Below are 19624 nucleotides of genomic sequence, written 5' to 3'. Positions count from 1 at the left end.
CGCTTTCCTTTAGAATGAACCAAACCACCGTATCAAATCCTGGAACTGTGTGTTCATCCTCCCTCATGACTCTCTTTGTCTCTCTTCTCAGAGGACACGGTGTACATGGAGAGTGAGAAAGAGCTGACGGAGTACGTCTTAAATGATACTGGAAGAATCTACTACGGCACTGAGATGCAGATCGGCGCTCGGACGTGGAACTTCGGCCAGGTGTGGAGATGTTACTAAAAAATCCTTCTGAAAAATTATCTTTTACAATCAAGAAAGCACAAAGCAAAATGACACATGGCGTCCCAACTTAACTTTTTAACACAAATGCCAATGGCAACGTATAATTTCCTGGCCATAAAAAAATTACTTTATTTTTTGTTGCTGTGAAAAATTCCCCTTCCCACTGCATTATATAACAGCCAGTGTTATTTTAGTATTATTTATAAACTATTATAGTATTTAGGATTTTGCTGTTATTTTAGCTGTTATTTTTTATTTTACTTTTAAGTTTTAGGAATTTTGTTATGTGCTTTTGTCAATTGTATTCGTTTTTTGTTTTCAAGTTTAAAGTTTTCATCTAATACCTGTATTTTATTTTATTTCAGCTTTATTTCAATTATCGAAAAACAATTTTGCTCACACTTTAGATTAGGGTCCAATTTTCACTATTAACTAACTATTAACTATGACTTTTGCCTCAATAAACTCCCAATTACTGCTTATTAATATTTAGTAAGGTAGTTGTTAAGTTTAGGTGTTGGGTAAGATTAAGGGATGTAGAATATGGTTATACAGAATAAGGCTAATTAGTATGTGCTTTATAAGTACTAATAAACAATATGCATGCTAATAAGCAACTATTAATACTATCTAAAAAATGCTGGGTTAAAAATAACCCAAGTTGGGTTGAAAATGGACTAACCCAGCAATTGGGTTGTTTTAACCCAGTGGTTGGGTTAAATGTTTGCTTAAAACAACCCAATTGCTGGGTTAAAACAACCCAAATCACTGGGTTAAAACAACCCAATTGCTGGGTTAGTCCATTTTCAACCCAACTTGGGTTATTTTTAACCCAGCATTTTTTTGAGTGAGAATTGAACCCTAAACTAAAGTGTTACAACTAGGGATGTCACGATACCAAAATTCCAGTAGTCGGTACCAATACCATCAACATTTTTTTACCAAAAATACCAATACCAAAAAAAAAAGCCCCAGGCTGAGGTGAAAATGCAAATTCACACATGAACAGTAGAGGGAGCAGTGCTGTGCTGCCATTCTGGATAATGGAAGAATAGGACGCAGGAGAAACTTTTTTACTAATAAAAACAAAATATCTAGTAATTTTTGCTCATGGTTTAACTGAATCATCAATGGTCAGTAGCAAGACATTGGTTAATAAAGGAGATTAAATGGATAAAAATATTTTATTAAATAAAATTTGTTTTATTTAACATTGAATTAATTTAATTTAATTATTTTGCATTTGACTGATTTTATTCATTTTGAGGAGTACTGAATCTTTATTGTGCAAGTGAGATAAATAAATGCTCACATTTAGTCTAGAACTCCAATAACATGTTTACACATAACACCTCTGCACTTACTCTCGGTTTTTCTCAACATGGGGACAGGAGAGCTGTCAGTCAAATAAATGTGAAAAAGTAACTTGGGTTACTTTTTTGAAAAAGTAACACAGATATTTTGTTGTAAATTTGAAAAGTAATGCGTTACTTTACTAGTTACTTGAAAAAGTAATCTGATTACGTAACTCAAGTTACTTGTAATGCGATACCCCCAACACTGATTATTAGTAGTAGTATTAGTAGTAGCCTATTATTATTACATCGAGACGTAGCTAAATCTACTGTATAAAAGTAGCCTAATATATTTCGGTCAATTTCTTCAAGTTATACCAAGCTTTTATTTTGACGGGTTGACGTGAAGATATTTGAGTGTCTGTGTGTTTATGAATTGATGATAGTTTTCTCAAATGAAACGGTAAATGCTCATTATGCATTCTAAAGATAGCGAGTGTCCAGTGTGCGTGCGTGCATGTGTGTGTGTGGCAAATGAAACAGCCCGTCTGCGTCATTCATTCACAGAGACACGCAGAACATGAAGGATTAATATTTAAATAGTCTTTTGCAGTTTAATATTCACAGACAATAGTATATATCGGCTACAGTCTGGAGCCCTGCTCTTAGATAAACAACACGGAAGCGACTGAAAGCAGCTGTCTATTAGTGGGTACCGAATATACTCGGGAGTCGGTGCTACAGAAATGCCGGTATCGTCACATTTTCAAAATTTCAGTATCGACTTGGTACCGTAGTACTGGTACTTGTGACATTCCTAATTACAACTATTTTTAATAGTTTTAGTTATCAAACACTGGTTCTAGTTAGTTATTTTAAGGATGTTCAACTTATTCTTGCAAAGAACCGCCCACTTAGGAAAATACAACGTCTTTACAACACTTAAAGCACCAAACCACAGTTTGTTTAGTTTTTATTTGACATTTACGGTAAATCTGACATCAATTATACCACAATTATGGATTGCATTGAAAAAACAACGGGGAAGCATTTACTGTGAAATTAGCAGAAAACGTGTGTTGACTTTGCAACCAGAATTTGTTTACAGAACAAAGACAATTTTAGGGAGTGTTCATTTTGGACCATGTTTAGATTTAGTTGACAGCACTATGGAGATTTATCACCAAATGACGTGTCCGAATTGTCTCTCTCTCTCACAGTTTGATGAAGGAATTCTGGAAGCCTGTCTGTTTGTGCTGGATAATAGCGAGGTTCCTCCCCCAGGTAGAGGAAATCCTGTCAGTGTGGTCCGAGTCATTTCTGCCATGGTGAGTCCACCTCGTCTGCCAATATTAATGGAACACATCTAGTAAAAAAGGTGACCTGAGATATACTGATAGCAAATATTTAGACCACTTAACTTATTGATTGCTATCAGTGTGTGAAGAGACTGTTTTTAAGTGATATGCTAAATCTGTGCAATAACCTGTGGTTTCAAAAGTTCACCAATAGCTGTATCCCAAGCCTCTATAGTAGAAACTTGTGCCTTATGAATCACAGCTAATGATCTCTCTATGAGAACAAAACCTATGAAATGGTTAAACAAAAGTGTGCCATATTATTCTGATACTCTTTACAAAGACCCTTTACCTGCTTGATCTCAGAGACCCTTGAATTGATCTGATTGCCTGTTCTAGATCAATTCTCCAGATGACCGTGGCGTTCTGGAAGGAAACTGGTCTGGGAATTACACGGGTGGAACATCTCCCGCGGCCTGGAGTGGCAGTGTGGAAATCCTCAGGCAATACCACAGAGAAGGAGGAACGCCCGTCAAATACGGGCAGTGTTGGGTGTTTTCTGGGATCACGACCACAGGTGTGTGTGTGTAGAGATAACAACCACGTTCTTGTGGTTAGTGATTCAGGATTTCAGCTGTGGACATCTAACATAAAAATCACATATAAGTGTTTGTACAGCTGTTTGTATCTAACGCTCTAACCATATTTAAAACTATAAAGTAAAATACACCGATCAGGCATAACATTATGACATGTGAAGTGAATAACACTGACTATATCTTCATCACGGCACCTGTTAGTGGGTGGGATATATCAGGCAGCAAGTGACCATTTTGTCCTCAAAGTTGATGTGTTAGAAGCAGGAAAATTGGGCAAGCGTAAGGATTTGAGCGAGTTTGACAAGGGACAAATTGTGATGGCTAGACGACTGGGTCAGAGCATCTCCAAAACTGCAGCTCTTGTGGGGTGTTCCCGGTCTGCAGTGGTCAGTATCTATCAAAAGTGCTCCAAAGAAGGAACAGTGGTGAACCGGCGGCCAAGGCTCATTGATGCACGTGGGGAGCGAAGGCTGGCCCGTGTGGTCCGATCAAACAACCGAGCTACTGGAGCTCAAATTGCTCAAGAAGTTAATGCTGGTTCTGATAGAAAGGTGTCAGAATACACAGTGCATCGCAGTTTGTTGTGTATGGGGCTGCATAGCCACAGACCAGTCAGGGTGCCCATGGGGGACCAACACAATATTAGGAAGGTGGTTATAATGTTATGAAAAAAGTGTAACTGGCGCGACGATGATGTCAGACGTAGTGTAAGCGTTTTGAATTATGAGAGGTGTTACACTTTCTTCTTAAGTTGAATACGGAAGGCGGTCCACCGGAAGCTAGATATTTTAAATATGGATATTTTTCTTAGACAAACCCATGGCTTCGCTTCAGAGGGCCTTTATGAACCCCCCAGAGCCGTGTGGAGCACTTTTATAATGGATGGATGCACTTTTTTGCGCTTCAAATTTTGGGCTGCCATTAAAATGCTTGGATTAGCCTGGACATTTTTTTTTATATAACTCCGAATGTATTCGTCTGAAAGAAAAAATATACACCTAGCATGGCTTGAGGGTGAGTAAATCATGGGCTAATTTTCGTTTTTGGGTGAACTATCCCTTTAATGCACTTTAGTTCCGGAAAGGAAATAGTGCTGAGGTCCAACTAAATATATACTTGGGTTTATTTGATTGTGCTAAAGTGGAACTATACTGCAAGTATACTTTAGGTGCACTTTAAAGATAAAGACTGATATTATGCAGAAATCATATTATCTTTACTAATAGTGATATTAAACATGTGTTAGGCTTAATATTAAGAAATGTGTATTGTGCAATAAAGAAGTACTCCAAATGAAGTTTAATTATGATATTTATATCAGTCACAAGCGATATGTCAGTAAATATGTTAATGGTTTGCAGTATACTTAGTATGAAATAAATATATTTAAAATTGATTTTGGTGTAGGTTTTTTCACTAGGGTTGTCTTTATACAAACTGATTTGTCAAGACATTGATTTCGGTGATAGGTGTCAGGTAGTGAGGGCTTTTTATGAGCGATGCAAAAAAAAAAGAAAAAAGGGTGAAATATTGTATTTTCAAATATACTTTTTTTTTGGCAATTCCTAAAAAAAGTCACTGGTCAACTAGTAACTTCACAATTCACAAAGAACTGAAAGACAAAACAAGTGAAAGTTTCCCAAACCAGTCTTGTTTATTGAAGGTTTCATATTTTGACGTTTTACCTAACCCTTTACATTGTAATATCAGTGATGATGTCATAGGACTAACAAAATATGCTATTGTTTACAATTTACTAGCCATCGGAATCCGGAGACGGCAGCCACGCACTATCTTTACTGCTGTGACATTCATAGCTGACCTGGGTTAACAGTAGTAACAGCCCTGTAGTGAACTTCAGTTTAAAATACTCGTCTGCATTCTGTTCATTCCACACACAGACATTAATAGTATTCGACTCTGCGTGAGACTGTCGCATTCATTACTACTCATCTTCAGTGAATTATTTCTTTCCTCTTCCTAGTTTGATATGATTCACACTGCCGTTCAAAAGTTGATGTTTTTTTATTGGAAATGCACCAAGGCTGCATTTATTTGATCAAAGATAGCAGTAAAATATTGTGAAATATTATTGCAACTTAAAATAACTGTTTTCTATTTTAATATTTTTTCAAATGTAATTTATTCCTGTGATCAAAGCTGAATTTTCAGCATCATTACTCCAGTCTTCAGTGTCACATGATCCTTCAGAAATCATTCTAATATGATGATTTACTGTTCTAGAAACATTTATGATTATCAGTGTTGTAAACAGTTTCTGCTTCATATTTCTGTGGAAACCGTGATGCATTTGCTTCAGGATTCCTCAATGAATAGAATGTTTAAAAGAACAATGTTTATTTGAAATGGGAATCTATAATCTTTTGATCAGTTTAATGCGTCCTTGCCAAATAAAAGTATAATGTATAATATTATATTGAATCTCTACAAACAGATGAATAACTCTCTCTCTCTTTATATATCTATCCCAGTATTGAGATGTCTAGGTATTCCTGCACGTTCCGTAACGAATTTCCAGTCTGCCCATGATACGGATGTCTCCTTGACAACAGACGTGTATTTAGATGAGAATATGGAATATATCCATGACCTTAACTCTGACTCTATATGGTGAGCATTTGTGTTTTTTCATGGTAGAATTAATATTAGGTGTGGGTCAGTATAAAATGATAATATATATATTTCACTACACAGTCTCTTATTTCTCTTTCTGTATCCCTGATTTCCTGTTTTCTTCTGTTCCTATAGGAACTTCCATGTCTGGAATGATTGCTGGATGGCCCGTCCGGATTTGCCTCCTGGTATGGGTGGCTGGCAGGCCGTGGATTCCACACCCCAGGAAACCAGTCATGGGACGTTCCGCTGCGGCCCGGCGTCACTGGCCGCTGTACGCTCTGGACAGGTCTATCTGAAATACGACACTCCTTTTGTTTTCGCTGAGGTGAGTCCACACCTGTCAATGTTGAAATTATCATAATGTCCATAGATAAACCATCCACGTCCTTACTGTCTACAAAAGTGCACATTAGTTTAGTCAAATTGACTACCTACAAATAAAAGTGTACATTCAAAGAAAACATTATTTTAACACATTTTCTGGAATATAAGTTGTGATCCCTTTCGTTCAGTCACTCCGACGTACGTCAGTGACTGACGAATGGGGGTTTCGCCTAGAAGCCAATTACCTCGAGGTGTTTAACAGCGCCCAATGGCCATGGGCATGCGGAATTTGCATGCGTAACTCCGCCCCACCTCGTGGGTATATAATGAAGTACGCTAGCAACATCGCATTATGTTTCTGCTTTGGAGCCAAGAGTATCTCTTTACTCCTTCAAGCCTGCTAACTGAGTCTTTGTCAGCCTTCGAGACGAACAGCTTTCCAGAGGCGTTGGTGTCTACGGCGCGTTCCAGTGATCGCATACTGCCTGCCTGCTGATCTGCGCAGTGGTCCGTCTGACAGCTGGTGTGTGGTCCCTGGGCGCTTCAGCGTTCTCTGCGAAGCTTCCTCTCACAAAAGAGCTTGCACGTGGCACGTCCTTTTCAGGATGTCTCGCCCGTGTACTTCTGGGTGTGGCCGGTCGTTGACTTCCTTTGATGGGCACAATCTCTGCTTGGTATGCTTGGGCGTTCAGCATGCTCAAGCAGCGTTTGTGGATGAGTCATGTTCTCACTGCGGGAACATGACCATCGCGGTGGTGCGGTCAAGACTTAAGGATCTTCGTAACGAAGTGAAAGTCCCCTCAACCACACCCCGATCTACCGTTCCCCCCGCGGTCGGTACTTCGGCTGGTGGTCAGGGTGACCTGAGGGTTACGGTGTGGAACAAAGCCCCGACGCTCATGCCTCGGGCCACACCCCCCTCTAGCGCTCCGCAACCCGCGAGTGTCCAGGCTGAAATCGCGGGGCCAGCTCCGGCTCCCCCGCGCATTTCGTTTGGCGCTCCGGAGGATGATGCGATGTCGGTCACCGCATCACAAGGTGGGCTCGAGTCCTCTGAGGATGAGGACTCGGCTGTGCTGCCGCCTTCGGGCGCGCCAGCATTGCCCGAGTCGGACCCAAAGCTGACAGCCATGTTGTCTCGGGCAGCCGCGAGTCTAGGGTTAGAGTGGAACCCTCCACCCTGTCCCGAACGCTCGCGGCTCGATGATTGGTTTTTGGGGACCCGCGCTGACTCACGTCAGTCCTCGCCCCCAATACCTTTCTTTCCCGAGCTGCATGAGGAAATTGCTCGGTCTGCAGTCTCCTCCGCCTTCTCCACCCTTGATGGGGCGCCACCCTCAGAGCGCTTCGACCTGGCGAGGCGATCCTAAGCACCCCTCCAAAGCCTGTCGATTCACATCAACCTTGGTGGCGAAATCGCACAGAGCTGCGGGGCAGGCTGCCGCCTCTTTGCATGCCATGGCGATCCTCCAGGTCTACCAGGCCAGGATCCTCAAGGACATGCACGAGGGTGGAGTTGATCCGGGGCTCTTAGATGAGCTGCGTGCCGCCACCGACCTCGCTCTCCGGGCGACGAAGGTGACCGCACGCTCCCTTGGTCAAGTGATGTCCACAAATGTGGTCCAGGAGCGACACCTGTGGCTAAACCTGGCCGATATGCGGGACACCGAGCGGACACGTTTCCTCGATGCCCCCATATCCCAGACTGGCCTCTTCGGCGGAGCGGTTGAAAGCTTCGCCCAACAGTTTTCAACCCCCCAGAAGCAGACTGAGGCAATCAAACATATACTGCCCCGGCGGCCAGCTGCTGCCTCCACCCAGCCGCCGGCACAGTCGCCTCAGCCTGCTCGCCGCCGAGGACGCCCTCCTAAGGCTCCCGCCCCTCCCACCCGGTCCAAGCAGCAGCCTTCACCCGGGCCGGGTCGCGGAGGAAGCCGTAGGAAGGCGTCCCAGTCCCCTCAGGCCGCCCCGCACCCCGCTAAACGCCAGGCCAAGCGGCGCTCCTGAGACGGACGGCTCAGGGATGGGAAATTCTTTCCAGGAGATGGTAGCAGGACCACTCCTTCCCCCGGTGGAGGGCCGGGGGAGAATCCTTTGTTCAGCTGCTGGCCCCCGGGTCAGCAGCACCCTAATTTGGTCAATGAAAGAATTAACACTCCCATCCCTGAGCCCCCAGAGATCGGTGATGCCAGTGCGCGCCACCCACGGGTCCCGCCACTCGCATCCCTCTCTGTCGCCAGCCTCCTGGCAGAGCAGACCCCAGTGAAACGTGCGTCCTTCCCTGGTCTCCTCTGTCAGGACGCAACCGTTAACCGCACCCCCACACCGGGACGCCCAACAGCCTCCCTTGTCCGGGTCGGTAACGCTGCATCGCTGCCCCACACTGGGTACGTCTGTAGTCCGAATGACCCCGCTGGTGCAGTTTCTGGGAGCCTGGCTTCAGATTCCAGAGCTGTCCCGCTGGGTCGCGAAGACAATCAGGCGCGGCTACGCGATTCAGTTCGCGCAGGCTCCTCGCTGTTTCAGGGAAGTCCGCTTTACTATGGTCGGGGCTAATGCACCTGTCATGAGAGCGGAGGTTGCCACCCTACTGGCGAAGGGTGCGATCGAGCCTGTCCCTCCAGCCGAGATGAAGTCCGGGTTTTACAGCCCCTACTTCATTGTACCCAAAAAAGACCGGGGGGCTAAGACCAATCCTGGACCTGCGCATCTTGAACCGTTACCTACACAGGCTTCCGTTCAAGATGTTGACAGCGAAACGCCTTTTCAAATGCGTTCGTCCCGGCGATTGGTTTGCAGCGATCGACCTGAAGGACGCCTACTTTCATGTCTCCATCCTACCTCGACACAGACCGTTCCTACGGTTTGCTTTCGAGGGGCGGGCATACCAGTACGCGGTCCTCCCAATCGGGCTATCTCTGTCCCCTCGCGTCTTTACGAAGATTGCAGAGGCAGCCCTTGCGCCCCTACGGCAGCACGGGGTTCGCATCCTGAACTACCTCGACGACTGGCTCATAATGAGTCACTCTCGAGAGCAGGTTTGCGAACACAGAGATCTGGTTCTCCACCACTTAGCCTGTCTGGGCCTGCGGGTCAACTGGGAGAAGAGCAAACTTTGCCCCGTGCAGAGGATCTCTTTTCTCGGTATGGAGATCGACTCGGTCGCCATGTGCGCGCAGCTTGCGAGCGCGCGCAGTCTCTGCTGACTTGCCTCCGTCAAATCGAGAGCAAGAGTGCGGTTCCACTGAAAGACTTTCAGAGGCTCCTGGGGCATATGGCATCTGCAGCCGCGGTGACTCCGCTCGGATTGCTACATGTGAGACCGCTTCAGCACTGGCTTCGCGATCGAGTCCCGAGATGGGCATGGCGGTCTGGCACGCTCCGGGTCCAAGTAACCCGGGCCTGCTTACAGACACTCACTCCGTGATCGAACCTCAGTTTTCTACGGACCGGCATGTCCTTAGAACGAGTTTCCAGGTATGTTGTTGTATCAACAGATGCCTCCTCCACGGGCTGGGGTGCCATGTGCAATGGACAAGCAGCCGCGGGCTCCTGGACAGGACCCCAGCGCCTTCTGCATGTCAATTGCCTCGAGTTGCTGGCAGTACGGTTCGCCCTGCACCACTTCTGAGCGTTGCTGAGGGGTCAACACGTACTTGTCCGGACAGACAACATGGCCACTGTAGCGTACATCAACCACCAGGGCGGTCTACGCTCCCGCCGTATGTCTCAACTCGCCCGCCATCTCGTTTTATGGAGTCAGAAGCACCTGAGGTCCCTTCGTGCTATCCACATCCCGGGAGAACTGAACCGTGCAGCCGACGAGCTCTCACGGATTCAGCCACTTCCTGGAGAATGGAGACTCCATCCCCAGACGGTCCAGCTGATTTGGGAACAGTTCGGCGACGCACAGGTAGATCTGTTTGCCTCCCAAGACTCTTCCCACTGCAGCCTGTACTATTCCCTGACCGAGGGCACGCTCGGCACGGATGCACTGGCGCACAGCTGGCCCCTGGGCCTACGCTTATATGCGTTCCCCCCAGTGAGCCTTCTCGCACGAGTACTGTGCAAGATCAGGAAGGACAAGGAGCAGGTCATGTTGGTCGCCCCGTATTGGCACGGCCAGACCTGGTTCCCAGAACTGCTACTCCTTGCGACAGCCCCTCCCTGGCCTATTCCTCTGAGACCGGACCTCCTCTCTCAGAGACGGGGCACTCTATGGCACCCGCGTCCAGCGCTCTGGAAGCTCCACGTGTGGCTTCTGGACGGGACGCGGCAGGTTTGAGTGGCCTGCCACCTACGGTGGCCGCCACCATCACTTCCGCTAGGGCAGAGTCTACACGACACCTCTATGCGTTGAAGTGGAACCTCTTCGTCACCTGGTGCTCTTCCCGCCAAGAAGACCCCTGGAAATGCCCGATCGGGTCCGTGCTTGAGTTTCTCCAAGAGGGGCTGGAGCGAAGGCTGTCTCCCTCCACCCTAAAAGTGTATGTGGCTGCAATATCTGCCCATCACGACCTCTTGGGGGACAAAAAGGTAAGTCAGCACGACCTGATCATCAGGTTCCTGAGGGGGGCGAGGAGACTGAATCCTCCTCGCTCTCCTCTCGTTCCCTCTTGGGACCTCTCAGTAGTCTTAAGTGCTCTGCAGAGGCCTCCCTTTGAGCCTTTGCGGTCGGCCGATATTAAGTTTCTGTCGATGAAGACGGCTCTGCTGACCGCATTGGCCTCTCTCAAGAGGGTCGGGGACCTGCAGGCATTTTCGGTTGACGAAGCGTGCCTAGAATTCGGGCCGGCTAACTCTCACGTGATCCTGAGACCCCGGCCTGGATATGTGCCCAAGGTTCCTACCACTCCCTTCAGAGATCAGGTAGTGAACCTGCAAGCGCTGCCTTTGGAGGAGGCAGACCCAGCCTTGGCATTGCTCTGTCCAGTACGCGCTCTCCGCGCTTACGTAGACATGACGCAGTGTTTCAGGACCTCAGACCAGCTCTTTGTCTGTTATGGTGGAGAGCGGAAGGGAAGTGCTCTCTCAAAGCAGAGGTTGTCTCACTGGATAGTGGACACCATTGTTTTGGCTTACCAGCAGCAAGGTCGACCATGTCCCCTTGGTGTGAGGGCACACTCCACCCGGAGTGTGGCCTCCTCTTGGGCTCTAGCGCATGGCACCTCGCTAACAGACATCTGCAGAGCTGCAGGCTGGGCGACACCCAACACATTCGCCAGATTCTACAATCTCCGAGTGGAGCCAGTGTCCGACTATGTACTCGCCCCCCCCCCCCCCACGAGGGGCCGGTAATGGATCAGGCTCTGGTGTCTTCGCTTGCTCGCCACTCCACTCCACGGACTGGATACACGTGCGATATTCTCCTCAGATGAGCTCCCCAAGAGCCCTGAGCTCCTCCAGCACTGTCGACGCCAACATCAGTTCAGTCTGCCCTTTCGAGCCCAGACCCTCATGTCCGGCCAGGTGCCCCGTGTGCATGGTTCCCCTCCGGCAACCCCCACACGAGTATTTCCACCGTAAGCCTCCTCAGTGAGCAGGTGTCTTTCCCTTGGCAAGCCCCTGCCACCCCTAGGGTTAAAAATCCACCTTCGGCTGGTACCCTAGAGTTTCCCATATGCAGCCCACAGCGGGTCATATGTGTACTCTCTAAGTCCTCCCCACGGGTAGGCATCTTTGGCATTCCCTCACTGGGATATGCTTCCCAGTGTACCTTGGTAATCCTGTGATAAGTGGGAGTCCTACGGCCTTAAGTGGCGGGATCTCACACTTACGCAGGGCACTGGATGACAGCTGAGTGGTGCGGTTATACTGGAACCCCCATTCGTCAGTCACTGACGTACGTCGGAGTGACTGAACGAAAGGGAACGTCTCGGTTACGTATGTAACCCTCGTTCCCTGAGGAGGGAACGGAGACGTACGTTCCTTAGCCACATCAGCTGTGCTGCTGGAACGCGGAGTTCAGATCTTGGCTCCGCAGCAGATACATAATGCGATGTTGCTAGCGTACTTCCTTATATACCCACGAGGTGGGGCGGAGTTACGCATGCAAATTCCGCATGCCCATGGCATTGGCACGCCATTGGGCGCTGTTAAACACCTCGAAGGTGATTGGTTTCTAGGCGAAACCCCCATTCGTCAGTCACTGACGTACGTCTCCGTTCCCTCCTCAGGGAACGAGGGTTACATACGTAACCAAGACGTTTTTTATCATCTGAAACATGCTGCAACTTGTATTCCAAAGCGACTTGTATAATGCAATTAATGTCAAGGACACAAAACATGCACAAAGTGCACAAATTTGAATTCATGCTGGGTGAGAGAAGTGCGCCCAAGTTTATTTGTAAAGCGCATTTCCAACACATAGTTTCACTTGAAATAAATGTGTTTGGCGTTTATAATAAATTTGGGGTTAAATGGACCGTAGTTGATCTGTGAGCATCATGCCCCACAGTTTGGCACGCATGTCTTTCAAGGATTAAGTAATAAATGAAAAGCAAAGTAAAACCTTTTTTTTTTTTTGACTTATTTACTGGAAAATATGGTTAGTGCACATTCTTAAAAACTGTCCTTTTTTTGGCTAACATCTGCTGTGTTATTTTAGTATTATTTATATATTATTATTATTATAGTATTTATTAATATTTTATATTAGCTTTTATTTTAATATTTTTCATTTTTATTTTAGTTTGTTTTAGTCATTTATATACAGTATATATAATATTTCTATTTAGCTTTTATATTTTTTTATTTCAGTTTTTCAGTTTTATTTAAATGTTTGCACTTAAACTTACACATAAACTTACTTATTTTCAGTTACAGTAGTTGCAAAGGTAACATTTACATTTTTAAAAAATATTTATATATTTTAAATTTTTTTATTGTATTTCAATTACTTTGTAATAGTTTTAGTTACAACCAAAAGATAACGATTTCACAATAGAATCAAGTTCTGCTGTCATTTCACTCCTGTCCTAGAGGACGGGCCGGCCCTGACATGCTGACATCCATGTTAAATATTTTCTTTATACCCTCTATAAAATCCTGTTTGAAACCTGCATTTATCTTGACAGTCATGTCTCTTTGAAGGATTCTCAGCTCTTAACCTGTTCTGTTTTTTTTGGTGCAGGTGAACAGCGATAAGATCTACTGGCAGAGGAACCTTGATGGCAGCTTCAATCAAATCCACAGTGAGAAGAAAGTGGTCGGCCACTGCATCAGCACTAAGGCTGTTGGCTCTGATGAGCGTATAGACATCACAAACATTTACAAATATCCTGAAGGTGAGACACACACACTTGCACAATTTCAGACAAATATCAATCTCAATCCCTTGCCAAGCATGTACCCACATGACAAGACAACAGCAGGCTGTAAAATAGAGGCCCTAAGCAAATATCACATCATTTAACAGGCCCAATATGTAAATAATGTGGTATTCAAATGACGATATAATTATAACATTTGGATTGGAACTTGTTCAGTTTCCCAGAGAAAATTGTATTAGATCCAAATGGCAATCGAAAAAGAAATCAAATGATGTAATATTAAAGATCAAAAGATGTGTTACATACACAGTATATAGTACATATACACTATATATACAGTATGTACACACACACACACACATATATTATATAAACACAAACCTTTGTTCGATTTTGACAACACTACTTTTTTAACATTGTCATAATTTAAATGAAAATAAAGCACCCAAATGTGTATTACTACAGTAAATACATTTATACATACACATTTGATACTATAAATGTATTGCTGTAAATTATTACTTGCACCTGTAAATAAATAGAAATCAGAATCTCACTATTATTTCTTTTTATATAAAATATTGTTTTTATTTAATGTAAATTATAAATTATAAATATAGATAAATCATTGTATGTACATATATGCAGTATCAAATGTGTTCATATAAATAAATGTGATCAGCCTGTAGCCCAAGACTGGTTTCCCACTGAAGCTAAGCAGGGCTGAGCCTGGTCAGTACCTGGATGGGAGACCAACTGGGAAAACTAGGTTCGTCCAACTAGACGTCTACCGCGTCTAGTTGGACGCTTGAACATTTTGAATCCATTCGCGCGTCCCCAATGAATTCCGTGTAAAGTCCGCGTTCAAGGCGCTCCAGGAGAAATATGTCATAAACACCACTCTGCCTCTTTTCATTTTCTTTAAAAATATATATAAAAAAATAATAGCCCCACAAATGTGGTCCAGGCAACTCCTACATTATCTTCACTGCATGTATATTTAAATATCCTTAAAAAATAAAGTTATGAAACTTCTCTTTGCCCTCAGTCAAAACGATTTGGCAGACAACAAATTATAGATTCATGACACCAAAGATCGCCCGTTAGATCCACACAAGACGAACCACTACAGGACATCGGAGCCAGCAGCAAACGTCAGAAGGACTAGCCGAAGAAAGGCTGCTCTCGTCGGGGTTAATGAGCGCTGAGCGCCCGGTGATCGCCTGGATCTCGCAACTCCACAAACACTAGAATATTTTTTTTAAATATGCGCTCTCTTTATAAATAAACCACAGATTTGAGCTTTAAACAACTACATTCCCACCTGAAAAAGTCTTAAAACTACATTTTATTATATTTTTAAATTATGCAGGGGTTCTCATCAAGTCACTTTACCACGCGAATTCGCTTCAAACGCGTGAATGCACAAAAAGCACCACTCGCGCAAGACGCTCAATTCGCGTCCAATTCGTGTCATTCACGCAAACTGGATGCGTGAATGAGGCGGAATCGCGTCCAACACGCCGCGCGAAACGCGTCTATCGCACCGCAGGACCTCCAGACGCGCGTCAACGCGCCTTTCCATTGACTTAACATGGAAATCACTTGTGCCAGACGCTCTATTCGGTGTGAACGCAGCATAAGGTTTAAAGATCTAGGGCTGCATCGGAAATCGCAAACTATGTTTGAATTTGACGAACTTCGCGACCGTTAAAAAAGTATGTTCTATATAGTATGAATGTAATCCGGACGTACTACATCCGACATGTTGTCATGATCATGTGACCTACCAGCGTCAGTTGCGTCCCATCACCTCCATTCATAAAGCGTGTCCCGTGGCCTCATGGGATAGTAAAGTGTCCATCGTATGCGCACTTCAAAATCTCGCCGGAAGTAGTAGGTCATCCGAGTACTTTTCGCCTACTGTTTTTCGAATACTATAAATTCGGACATACTACTCTGTTGGCGTACTGTTTTTTGCATACTAAATAGTAGAGAAGTATTAGATTTGGGACGCAGCTTAGGTTTTGACACAATCTACCCGGGTTCGAATCCGCCTTTTGCAGAGCTCGCTTTTCTCGCTTCTTTTCCACATATCACATCGGAAAGGCATTTACTTTCAATAAAAATTAAGAACATTTTCTAAAAGTTGAAATAAAGTGCCTAACTAAATGTTTAACCCTCTGGGCTTCTTCGGTCATTTCTGACCCCAATTTTTTTTTTTTTAAATGTTAAAAACTGTAGCTTCATCGGAATGATCCGAAACTTGGTGACTTTTTTGGTACTTAGTATATGAACACCCAAAATTTCATGAATTTCCAATGGGAGTCATTTTTGACCCGAAGGTCCTGAGTGTGACTATTTTTTTACGACCACTTATACCAAGTACCAATAAAGTCACCAAGTTTCGGACCATTCCGATGAAGCTACGATTTAAAAAATAAAATAATAAAACGCAAGATCCACTATAGTGGGAAAAATGTGCTATTGCGTGATAAAAATGCTCAATGTGTCCACCGAATGGCACCGATCTCATTTAAAAGAATGCTTTCATGAGGCCTAGGCTTGACTCTAAAATGAAATACAGCTTTAATAAAAAAATGTAAAAAAATTATATATATATATATATATATAATTTTTTTTTTGTATTCAATGAGAAAAAATGGGTCATAATTATTGCATAAATATTAATTATAAATCATAAAATTATCTCAAAAAAAGAAAAGAAAAAATATTATTGAACAAAAATATATTTCTTTGATTTTACTCAAATCTTTTTTATCTTAATCCTGCCCTCCGGGTCATTTTTGACCCGAAGGTCCTGAGAGTGACCCATAAATGAAGAACCCCAGAGGGTTAATAATATTAAAAGCATTTATTGGGTAGGGTTAGGGAAAAGTGTAGGGAGGGCTTTTATTGTCCCATTAAGACGGAATCCATTTAATAATTTTAATAAATATAATTATTTACACTCTATGTTATTATTGCATCCTGTTAATGTACAACAATACTGAGGTGCAAATAGTATGTATCTGTCAAAATAATAATTACTGTTTACACATATTATTGCAAAGAACTGCTACTTTTATATCATGGTGTAAATAGGATATATCACTATTTTCACTTAGTATGCTATTTCAGTTAGTAAATAACATCTACAGCTATTTGCACTTGGTGTAAATATCATCTATTGCTAAGAATATATGTTCTTTTCAGCCGCTGCCTTTTTTTTAGTGTTGTGGATGGCATGGGGTGGAGAGTGATGTCACAGATCCAGAATTATATTAGTTATTTCTAAGGAGGGGAAATGGATACAGTGGCACAAACCACCACAAATCGAGCACAAACAAATGATACCTGTTCTGTTCGATTTATACAACATGGGGTGGAGAGTGACGTCACACAACCAAAAAATTATATTCCGTATCTCAAACACCAAACTAGCACAAACGTTCATTTTTGCAGCTCAAATGAAGCACAAAGGAATGTTATTTGGGGGATTCTTTTGTTTTTTGGTGTGCCAACTTCACAGAGGTGAGATTTATACATAAAGTAACTTCATGTTCTTAGGCGATGCTGTGTTACCAGAGCAACCTACAATACAGAGCATGAATTACTGGCAAATACCAGGACAGATGCAGCCAAGACACACAATGCCTGGTTTAACTGGGTTAACATTCCACTGTCTTCTCACCAAAATACCTGTCATTATCTCCAAACGGGTAGTTTAAACCACCCACAGGAAACAATGGCATCATTGTCACAGTTAGACAAAATATAAACAAATAAGACAGTTGACTTAAAGTAAGAGCTGTGTAATGGATATATATATATATATATATATATATATATATACACATGGGAGGAGAGCTTATGCAATTTAGTATGGGAAGTGTTGTGATCTGTGCTGAAAGTCTGAGAATATAATCTCATTTCAAATTTTTCCCTACCAGATTCAGAGGAGGAGCGTATCGCTGTGGAGACGGCCTGTCGCTACGGCAGTAAACCCCATGTGTACTCCAGTCCCATTGCTGAGGACGTGGTGGTGGAGGTGAGGATGGATGGAGAAGGGCCACGCATGGGAGGAGACGCTCAGCTGAAGATCGTGGTGAAGAACACGAGCTCTCAGCCCCGCAGAACCACCCTTCACAGCCAGGTGGCGGTCATGTACTACACCGGCGTGCTGAAGGACACCATGAAGAAGGAAAAGCTTAATGTGGAGCTCATGCCACAGGAAGGTGAGTTAGAGGCCATGTCCGAATTCACATACTCTCTTGAGTAGATATTTATTTTAAAGAAGTAATTACTGCGTCAGTGCTAGTAAAGTACGTTCTAGGTATATGAATGTGTGTAGCATGAATGTAATCCAGACGTGCTACATCTACCATGTTGTCATTGTCATGTGACCTACTGGCGTCAGTTGCGTCGCATCATGTTAACATGTTCTATATGGATTATATGATAAAATTAACACTAATAGCATTCATTTATTCATTTTTATTTCAGTTTTAGCCATTTTTGTACTTCATCTTAAAAGCATAGTTCACCCAAAAATGAAAACTCTGTCATCATTTATTCACCAAACATTTTTTTTAAACATGTATGAATTCTGCTGAACACAAAAGTAAATATTTTTAGACGACTATGGGTAACCAAACAGTTGATGGGCCCCATTGACTTCCATAGTATTTTTGGGGCCTATCAACTGTTTGGTTACCCATATTCGTCGAAATCTACTTTTGTGTTCAGCAGAAGAAAGAAATTCATACAGGTTTGGAACAGCTTGAGGGTGAGTAAATGATGGCAGAATTTGCATTTTTGGGTGAACTATCAATTTGATGCTTTCATTTCAACTTGATGCAACTTGCTGAATTAAAGGTGGGGTAAGCCATATCTGGTATTTCAAATCACAAAAACAAACACGCCCCAACACCCCCCAAAAGGGTCTCGCCCCTATTTTTATAGCTCCGCCCCACACATACGTAACTATGGCGAAATCTGCTGTGCCAGCCGGATGAGGCTATGACGTCATCAATAAGTGAAAGCAATGTGTGTTACTATGGTAATCCAGGTCGAATGAAAAAGTCATCCCTTACATCCCAAAAACACAAACACAGTTCTCATGAACAACTCGATAGCACAAGCACGATAGTCCAACTAACGAACATATTACAATTATGACAAGATTAGAGGGTTATATCGATCACGAAAAGAGGAACCAAAGGAAACAAACATATATTAGGAGTATATTATCTTACTGTTCAGACACACTCTCTTCTCCCTGTTATTAGTAGACACGCCCCTTACTGCAGATCAGAGGTGGGTAGAGTAGACAAAATCTGTACTCAAGTAAAAGTACAAGTACTTATATTTGAAATATTTACTAAAGTAAAAGTAACACCCGTAATAGAATAAATATTACTTGAGTAAGAGTAAGAAAGTATTCGATGAAAAAACTACTCAAGTAGTTAGTTACTAGTTACTTTCGACTAGTTATTTTTTGATTGATAAGAAGCGAAAACCCTGAATTTTAGACTACTTGGAGAGCTTTCACACACTTCTCCTTGAAAGGTTGACCTCTCCAAATATATGTGTGTGTGTGTGTGTGTGTGTGTGTGTGTGTGTGTGTGTGTGTGTGTGTGTGTGTGTGTGTGTGTGTGTGTGTGTGTGTGTGTGTGTGTGCGTGTGTGTGTGTGTGTGTGTGTGTGTGTGATGGTTAAACAGTGTAAATTAATGGTATGCTGGGCAGTGTTAATTTTGACAGCAAATTTTGATTTAGTTTTAGTCATAGTCTTTTGACTAAAATGCCATTTAGTTTTAGTCATATTTTAGTCACCTGAATTATTTTTAGTTTTAGTCTAGTTTTAGCCGACTAAATATCATACGATTTTAGTCGACTAAATCTACTGTAGATTTAGTCTCCTAAAATCGAATGAGTTTAGTTCAATTGTAATACATTAAGCATTTCA

General features: G+C 43.4%; 1 protein-coding gene across 1 annotated transcript in view; it reads left to right on the top strand.

Moving 5' to 3' along the window:
- tgm1l1 (transglutaminase 1 like 1) overlaps positions 1 to 19624 on the top strand; it is a 50853-nt gene that overhangs the window by 25020 nt on the left and 6209 nt on the right. Inside the window, exons 5-11 of the mRNA XM_079820625.1 lie at positions 92 to 210; positions 2747 to 2854; positions 3224 to 3401; positions 5916 to 6054; positions 6193 to 6385; positions 13517 to 13670; positions 17609 to 17893. Of these exons, the coding sequence (XP_079676751.1) occupies positions 92 to 210; positions 2747 to 2854; positions 3224 to 3401; positions 5916 to 6054; positions 6193 to 6385; positions 13517 to 13670; positions 17609 to 17893 (1176 nt within the window). The remainder of the gene's footprint in view (positions 1 to 91; positions 211 to 2746; positions 2855 to 3223; positions 3402 to 5915; positions 6055 to 6192; positions 6386 to 13516; positions 13671 to 17608; positions 17894 to 19624) is intronic.

Source organism: Gobio gobio, assembly GCF_949357685.1.
Source record: "Gobio gobio genome assembly, chromosome: 6".
NCBI classification, from domain to species: Eukaryota; Metazoa; Chordata; class Actinopteri; order Cypriniformes; family Gobionidae; genus Gobio; species Gobio gobio.
Note: the sequence above shows the minus strand (reverse complement) of the source record. Positions and strands in the feature narration are given on the sequence as shown.